The 8,988-nt window shown below is 42.2% G+C and overlaps 1 protein-coding gene across 1 annotated transcript; it reads right to left on the bottom strand.

Moving 5' to 3' along the window:
• Nucleotides 1-5,956: 5,956 nt before the first annotated feature.
• si:ch211-153b23.3 (putative threonylcarbamoyl-AMP synthase) lies at nt 5,957-7,309 on the bottom strand. Its single transcript, XM_036548530.1, has 5 exons — nt 7,289-7,309; nt 6,908-7,070; nt 6,500-6,665; nt 6,180-6,274; nt 5,957-6,042 (listed from the first exon to the last, which is right to left on the bottom strand). Exons 1-5 carry the CDS (start codon nt 7,307-7,309, stop codon nt 5,957-5,959), a joined length of 531 nt encoding a protein of 176 aa, XP_036404423.1.
• Between the last annotated feature and the right edge of the window lie 1,679 nt (nt 7,310-8,988).

The raw sequence follows: 8,988 nt of genomic DNA, 5'->3' as shown, positions 1-8,988 counted from the left end.
ATAAGTACACTGTCAGATTGGAAATTCTTTTCAGTTGATATTGTCGGCTAACGTAGCCAGAACAAGGAGCAAAATTAAAGGAAGGATGGGTTCGTCTACCATTCATTGGCTAGATGAAACTTGATTCATTGGCTAGATGCTTGAGTGTTGTTTTTATGTTAGCCAGTAACTTAAATGTGGATATTGTGGTTGCATTCTGTTGTGGATGTCTCATTTTTTCTTACAGGTATGCGCTTCATGTGGTTCATAGCCTGCAATATTTCTTGAAAGAGAGCTGGTTGGGAAGCTAACTTTAGGGGTAGAATGATTTGTTTACTGGGATTCCCTAGCAACCATGTTTATATTGGGTCTGATATATACAGTGCCACACCACACTGCATTTTGGACAATTTAGAAAGTGGCAGGCAGATATTTTCCCCAAATGCTCAAGGGTTTTATTTTTACTTCATGAACATAAACATGTAGCATTTGTCACTGTGATTTCAGGTTCGTTTCACATCAAGCAACAAAATAAAATAAACTCATTGCATTCAAGTCAGTCTTTCTTTTCTAGGGCTTGGGTTGCAAACTCACAATCCTCTACAATGCTCTAATGCACACTATCTACACTACCAGTCTACTAATGTACAACACACACACCACCAGTCTACAATGACCACATCATGTACAAGGTGTGTACATGCTGCATGGAACTACATGGATCCTTGCCATCACTGTGCCCCACTATGTCACAGTTGCACAGTTCACTCCTTTGGTCTGGGGATATCCCCGGGCCTGGATTGTTTGTGTTAGTGTAAGAGACACCATTCACCAATTGCATTGTAGTACAAGTGGAAAGGGAGTCGAGTGTCCTATTTTGGGTTTCCCTATGAGCTCCTTCCAGGAACCCAATGCCTGAGACATTATGTGACAGACAGCTACAGTGCATTCATCATGAATCACACATTGTCTGCCGCACAATAACTGAGAATCACCGGGGAGTTTGTGAAATATTGGTGACAATGCTGGTATTGTTGCGTCCGCCCTACCCTCTGATGAAAGACAATATTAAGGGCATGCAGAAGATGGGTGCAGCCTGGAAGGGACAACCAAATACTGTCCACTGGAATTGGGTTTCATCCTTGGACTTTACAGTACCTCATGTGACGGTCACCTTTGACTAAGTAATCACAACAGGTTCTTTTTCATGGGACTGGCATTCTAGAGACCTGTGCTATGGCCTGAGGAAACTGCCTAAAATATCAGTATTGTTTAATAAACCACAGCAGCTAAGTTCCCCCTGAATAATGATGTAGCACTTTTAACAGAACCCTTTTGACTAAGAGTCTCTTTAAAGCACTAAGGGTTGTAAACTATGCTTTGAAAAACACATATATGACTATGAAGACAATTACCGTTTATCCTGTCTACTTACACTTTTCTCTGACCATTTTCCTGCTTTTATATTTTATTTTCTGCCTCCTTTCACTGCCCATTGAAAGCCGTCTGGCTTTTTTATGGGATACTGTTAGGTCTGCAATGCTGTATTTCAGCAATATTTTATTGTTAGTCAGTTTTTCTGTATTTTATAACAGGCTTCCCCCAAAGTCCTGATGCTAAATTGCTGGGCTGGGATGTGCTCTGTTGTTCTGTAGCAGTCACACTTAAACAGAGTGCACAGCACACACTCAGGAAGAAGGAAATAAGAAAGGTTGTTCACTCACCTGTGAAACCCAGTAAGAATATTTCGCAAGGGGTTCGCAAACACAGTCACTCCTCCTGTACAGCATCAGTGGGCATTTTGACCTCCCCTCATCCCCTTTCCCCCTCCTCAGGTGAGCCTGTTCTTCACAGCACACAGCATTTTAAGATGCTCACAGGGGGCCAACAAGCATGTTCACAGATACCAATCACGTGATGTCATCAAACCAATTTCTCCATGTTCACCATTCTATTTTTCTCTGTGTTTATGTTACCAAATGTAATTCATTTGTTTAAATGTAAATGTTATAGTTTTCAGTACTTTAGCATTTTGAAGGACATAAAGGAAAATGGCATTAAATTAAATAGAAAGGGGGCCACAGATATTACAGTGGTTTGCCTGTGCTGATGTAAAAGACTTCTGAAATATATCCCCATAGTCACTAACCTCCTTGGAGATATTCACCTGATACAAGCAGGAAACAAATACAGTCACACGCTATCACACAAAACCTTTAGATAGTAACATTTTTTGTATGAACTATACGTCACGTCTTTTGAAAATCTTATCTGATTAAAAAGTCCAGTGTCACACGCCACATGTCCCAAGTGGCTCAGTCATCAAAGCATTCACTTTGAACATAGGCTGAGCCATACAGCTGGGGTCCAATACCTTTGGATGCTTGCAATGACCAGGGTTCTACAGCAGCAGAACAAATTGGTTTAGATGTAGCTTCATCAGGCAACTGTGAGTTGCTCGGAAAATGTCAATGGCATTGCACTTGTGCTCCAGTGAGCATCCACTGTAGAGCTGTAGAGGGCTATGTGACTTGTACTGGGGAAAATAGCTACTGCCAGCATGCAAGTGTATTGGAGGATTGCATTTGTCTCACTCAGCTCTGCTGTGCAAATGCAGAGGCTGTCATTGTAAGACAAGTCTAATATACAATTGGCAATTTCAAAATAGGGTTGCATTCAGGGAAAACATAAAGCATAAAAAGCATGAAAAAAGATTAAAAATGCAGTTCCAATAGTTCAGAGTCCTCTATTCTAAGATGTGTAAATCACATATTCCATATGCCATTAACTAGAATATTTTCATTGAATAATTGAGGTAAATGACTTGTGCTGGAAGTCAGTTTTATTGTGCTGGAAGTCACTCTGCTAAATGCATGTAATGTACCATAATGTAAAGAATTAGACTAGCATTTACTCTCTGTGAGCTCTATGATTGTTCAGCCATACCTCAGCTAGTAAGAAGAGCCACACTCTCAAACTTGCCAATCAGTGAAATTGCTAGTCAGATCAGTTATTTTTGTCCTTTAACCTTCTCATCTTCCCAAGAAAGATACATTCTCACATATATCTATATAAAGGCATCACAGAACGATAAAACGCCTCATGACTAATGATAATGAATCATGATATTTCATAAAAGCTCATGACCAGTTTGCTGACCAAATTTTCACAACCTGTTTTTGCCCTTGCCTTATTTTCCTCCCCAGCGTCCTAGTGGTATGATCACATGCGACCACCATTTGCTATCCTCCCGTATTTATATTAATTCAAAATTATATTCTGCAACAAGCGCCTGTTCTCATTGTGTAAACAAATGTATTACACCCTGGAGCATAGCAGGAAAGGAAATTTTTATTGCAGTACTATGCTAAAAAACTGAGGCAAAGCTCCAGAGGAATGGTTTAGTGGTCAAAAACATGCAATTTTTTATGTTTATATGCTTTAAATAAGCTGGCCTTTAAAAATTTTACAGAACACCATTTGGGCCATAGACTGCATATTTCCTGAAAAAAGCTGCGAAAGGTAAATGATCCAAAATGGAGGTTCCATGAATTAGGGAAGAGTCAAGCTTTGAAACAAGCCCTCATTGGTCATTATACCCCTGTCATTACCCGATCAAGGATCGGGCAGCAGGCACTCAGCAGGCACGAATCGGAATACGTTGTGTTTCCGGGTGCGCATGTGCGCACATGTGCAGAACGGATTGGGCAGCAGGCACGGATCGGGTAATGACAACCCCCCGTGTCTCAATAGCCAGAAGTCTGAACGTCAGCTGAATCTAGAGAAAGAGTGGAGCTATATATATATAGCTATATTGTCTTAGTTTGTGCACCACCCCTACCTCTCACAGACACTTTGTTTACAACTCAGTTGTAACCTGCTCCCTTTATCAGCAGGACCCCCGCAGGTAACCCGAGGCACAGGCACACCCCCAAGGATGGTCCCCAGGTCACCACTTGCCCTCTGACCTGTCCATATCCTTTGGCCACCAATAAGAACCCCAACAGGGCCAACAATACGGGACAGTATAAGTGGTGGGGACCTCCTCTACCTCAGTACTGCAATACCTGTGGGGTGAATCACGAGGGAGACCAAACCCTTGGGGACAGAGTATTGTGCTGTTGTTGTGTGCGTCTGTGCCAAAGTAAGTAGAATACCTCAGTTCAATGGGTTACATTACAATAGTCTGTAGAGAAAGAGGGGTGATGTGCATTAACTTGCATTAACATGTAACTTGTGTGTGCACTGTATGTTCGTCTGCAGTTTGTACTGAAACGACTTGTTTGCTTGCGTAAGACAACGCATTAGCATCGCGCGTTGTTTTAACAGTAAATTACACTATTGCAGAGCAAATTCCAGGCGAAACGATTATGCTACCGTCGATACAGCTAGCTAGCGTAATCAATTCCTCTGCGTGCCTGCGTTGCAAGATACTAAGGGCGCTACGTGCCTAGGACCTCGGGCGGTCATAAACATAACGGCGTCCCCTCTCTCCCCTCTCCCCTCACTTTACAGTAGCGTAAAGTGGCGGCCCCTTAAGTGTTAGAAACCTATCCGCTACTAGTTCACTCACAGCCGGATTGCGGGTATCGCGGCTGTGAGAGAAGCGCTGCGCTGCGGACCGGGGAGTAGCGTACCGACTGCATGCAGAGGAAATGAGCGAACGCGTAGCAGCACACACGCTGTTGTTTCGTCAAGTTGTGTTTGTCCTTCATATGTACATGTTCTCATAGCCATAACCATTAATGCAGTTAAAGCCTGCGCGTCAGTAACTAAATACAATGTGTAGTTATCCCAGTGCAAGTACTTTGCAATACTGCTTGAATGACTGTTAGTATATATCGTGCATAGATGATAAATGTATATTTTATAATTGCTATAACAGCATTATCATGTGGCATTGTATTGCACATTCACAATGCTATCCATCAATTCTGATTTATTCTTCCCAAATCTTTCCAGGAAACCACACACACACCCACATTCCACACAACCCACGAAATCTTCAATAAAATTCCGAACCCGGAACCTGACTCCTGTCAGACATTTAGCTCATCAGAAATATGAATGAAAATACAATAAATTACTGTGTTTTCTCACTTTTTTGTTTATTAAATGAACACTGTGAATGCAGGGCACACCTATGTTGAATGTTGTATGCTGTAGTTGTTGTATAGCCATAAAGTGACATGTATGTGGGTCAAACAAAGCTTTTGGTCTTTAAGCTGTTTTTTTTAAAAAAAAAAGCAAAAATTACTTTTTTTACTCTCCAGTTATTGAAATATGAATTCATTTATTATTGTTTTACAAAGCAGCAATACTTTCACAATTTACAGCTGATTCTAAGTTAATATATACTGTACATATGTCATCAAAGAAATACATGAATCGCCATAGGAAGCTAATAATTATAGTAATTAAATAATTGCTCTAGGAAACACCTGTACAAGTAAATGTAAGTAATTAAATGTAAGACATTTTGTCTTGCTCTGAGGTTCAATTGGTGACATGAATATGAACACTTAATTAAGATACAAAGGTGGTAAAAAGATGTTGGTCCAAAAAGTGCATATTGTACAGTGCTTTACTATTAATAATTTCTTGGAAAGAAAACCGAAGTTACAGTGGATATTCCACTGCTTTACAAAAGCTTTAAATAACATATAGAATTCCCTCTTACACATACACAACATACAACATGGATATATAACATCAATCTGCTTTTGATATATATATAAATATGTTTTTCCTTTTACCCATGGAAAAAATGGATGCGTGGAAATTAATATATTAATATTTTACACCACTGTCATTTCAAATCCTTACGAAGTTCACACTTATTGCACAGTTTATTTTACAGCAACACGATTCCATTTTACTGTCTACATAAATGAGTGAACAGGTGGTAGTGGTGCAGGAAGTAGCCTGAGTTGGAGGGCTTTGCCTTTTGTTTTAACAAAGGGGTGGGGGGTTGTGTTCACAGCATGCTGTTCTTCACTCTCTCGAATATCTGCCTGACCTTGACTGCTGGAACACAGCCCTCTCGCAGAATGGTTATGGTACCTGTGAGCACACAGACAGTGACATTCATTGATTGTCCATTCACTATAACTCCCCTAAGCTCTTTGAAGCTTATTTTTCAGGGATTCCTCAGAGACCTCAGTTTATACAACACTAGAGTGTTCTGTAAAGCACTTTACCTTCATCGATTTTCAAGCAGTTAACCACAGTAGACGCCACCACCTCATTAGACTCTCCATCACAGAGGACTCCTTGTATCTTGTGTCCCAGGCGTCTATACAAGAAGGAACCGTTACTGATCTCTCCAAAATGGATTTCTTCATCCATGCCCTCGCAGCTTGGTTGGACTTATGGGTACATTTATATTAGCTGATAGACTAAGGAAATCACTGCAACTGTCACTGGGACTACAACTAAGACAAGGACAGTAATCAGGAAGTAGGCACAAACAAGACGTGTATGCATGAACACACATACATACATAAACATAGACACTCACGTGACAACCATGTCATGGTGGGTGCTGTCCGGCTCCCCACTGGGGTTGGCCGATGTGATAGCCAGGGGTCCAGTGATGTTACATAAGTGGACGGTCACTGTATGGTCAGGGACTCGGATCATGATACTGTCCTTGGTGCCCACACGGTCGTAGGCTGGTCCCACACCTAAATCCAAAATGAGACTCAGAATAAGGCTTTTGAAAAGTGGTTCAAGAACTATAGTTCCTTCACTCTGGCCCCTGAGCTATGAACCAAACCTTAAACACTACTGACAAATACAATAAGTGCATGTTGACTATTTGATCTAAAACTGTATACTTCATATGATTTATTATGCAATGTCACAAAGACATTGAATCATGACAAGTGCTGTAATACGTATACTGATAAGGCGCTCGATCACTCACCTAATTTGAAAAGCCACTCCCCTTTCGGGACAATGCAGCTGATGCCTCCGGGGTAGACGTTCCTCATGAACTCCCACAGCAGGGGACTGAAGGGGGGCTTGGCCGCCACCAGCTGCTCCACACTACTGATGCAAATACAGATGGGTTTTTCAGCAGGACGGTCCTATGGGAGGGACAGACGACAAGATGGTCATAACCCAAAAGCATCCGAGGTTAATTCAGAATATTTTGATATTATTTATTGATATTATTTATTATTGATATATTATTATTAGATTGCCACAACCCCACAATGGTTTGGGTGATGTGTGGCTTATGGCTGTTACAGCAAAGATTGACAGTGCAAACTTGAAGATCACAATGTTGCAGTTCCTTCAGTACACTAATAAAAATGCAGTCCATAGGCAGATAAGTGGTGTTCCAGCTGGTCTCACCTTGATGTTGTAGATCTTCTCTATGGCCGTTGGGTTCTTGCAGGAGGCAGCCAAGGCGTACACCGTGTCTGTTGGAATGCCGCACACCCCGCTTTGGTCCAGCAGCTTGGCAATGGTCAGCAGCCCGCTGGTCAGCCGGGAGTCAGCAACGGGGCAGGGGAGCGAGGGCACAGCTACCTCCTTCTTCTCATCCTGTGACAGGAGAGATTAGCAGGATGACAAATGGGATTCCCCTCTGTCTCACAGGCAAGGAGCGTGACAGTTTCGGATTCCTGGTCTGCCCACACGTAGCTGAACCCCAGGGAAGCCAGCCTCACCTTGAACACAGGAGGACCTAGCGGCATCACGTCCTTGGAGAAAATGCAGTTGGCCATTGAGGCAAGAACTCCATACAGACAGATTATGGAGAATATCGCCAGCATGGCAACTGCAGGACAAGCACAAGAGTTTCAGAAGATGAAGATCCTTTTTACTACAGCTTTATTTCTTTGAGTAGAACATGAAAGCTTTACTACTTCACTACAGATCCAAAAGCTAAAAGTATCTAACAAAACTGGTGGTTTCGACTTTATCTACATTTACAGTCTTCGCTTTGGTGAGCAAAATCAATCCACCTCATTTATGGAATATAACATATAACATTTAGTTTACACTTTAAAACACACACACATACACATATCAGTATACCAGAAAAAACAGTCCCTTTATTTAATGTAAAATCTGTGGCTCTTACTTTCCAGCTGGTTAGGCAGTCTGCCAACGGTGGAGAGGAGGAAACAGACGAGTATGACCTCCATCACGGTGGTCAGCGCCAGCAGTACCAGGTTTCCATAGGCAGCTGTACAGAGGAAGCCCCACAGCTTGTCAATGCCATCATTTTAACTATTCCTAGTTCAACAGCTTTGGCAGGAGATCAGGGAAAGTATTCAATGTATAATACAGTGATTACGCAATGTCTGATTTCATTGCATAATATTAAATGGCTTTGTCTACATTTGGAGCTTGAGAGAGGGAGTTTGTCTAGGGTCTGTCATTGCTATTTGACAAAAAGATAAACGTTGATTCAGCAGAACTGCAGCCAAGAACAATTTACAATGTCTTTCAATTCACATACCACTCTAAGAAGCCTTTTAGAGACACACAGACACATTGACACTTTACAAAACTCTTATCCCACTAAATACTTTGGCTATGGCCTGCTTTACAATAACTCATTTGGTGATCAGTTATAAAAAGGTGAGGTGGATGTCATTGTGGGAGTGCTGATACTTACCAATTAGCATCAGGAATCCGTTTGCCACCAAGAATGCAACTGCTCCAGCCGTAAACCCATGTGCTGACCCAATGGAAATATTGAGCAGATAGCCTGAAAAAAGACAGTCAGCTGCGTTACTCTGGCTTAACTGCATGGGTATCTGTAATGCATGTCATCATGCACTAGATTCACCACATACCTGCAAAGCGGTACCAGGTCCAGGTAGCCCAGATGGCTGCGTAGAATGACGGGATCACCGAGCCAAAGCGCCGGCCTCCTTGCACCTGCAGCCGGCTGACGTAGGCCTGGATAATGGCCCCCGAGATGAGCACCCAGGGCACAGTGAGGTGCAGGAAGGATGAGTCAGGCTGGGCGGCGTGGATGGCAGAGAG

The sequence above is a fragment of the Megalops cyprinoides genome, chromosome 16 (genome assembly GCF_013368585.1).
Source record: "Megalops cyprinoides isolate fMegCyp1 chromosome 16, fMegCyp1.pri, whole genome shotgun sequence".
NCBI lineage: Eukaryota > Metazoa > Chordata > Actinopteri > Elopiformes > Megalopidae > Megalops > Megalops cyprinoides.
Note: the sequence above shows the minus strand (reverse complement) of the source record. Positions and strands in the feature narration are given on the sequence as shown.

Excerpts from the sequence above, each read along its gene's own strand:
- si:ch211-153b23.3 (XM_036548530.1), bottom strand. The coding sequence starts at position 7,309 with ATGGACTGCATTTTTATTAGT. Across the intron at positions 6,666-6,907 it reads GGAGTGGCTTTTCAAATTAG|GTGTGGGACCAGCCTACGAC; the intron begins GTGAGTGATCGA and ends TTTTGGATTTAG. Across the intron at positions 6,275-6,499 it reads CACCATGACATGGTTGTCAC|ACGCCTGGGACACAAGATAC; the intron begins GTGAGTGTCTAT and ends CTTCTTGTATAG.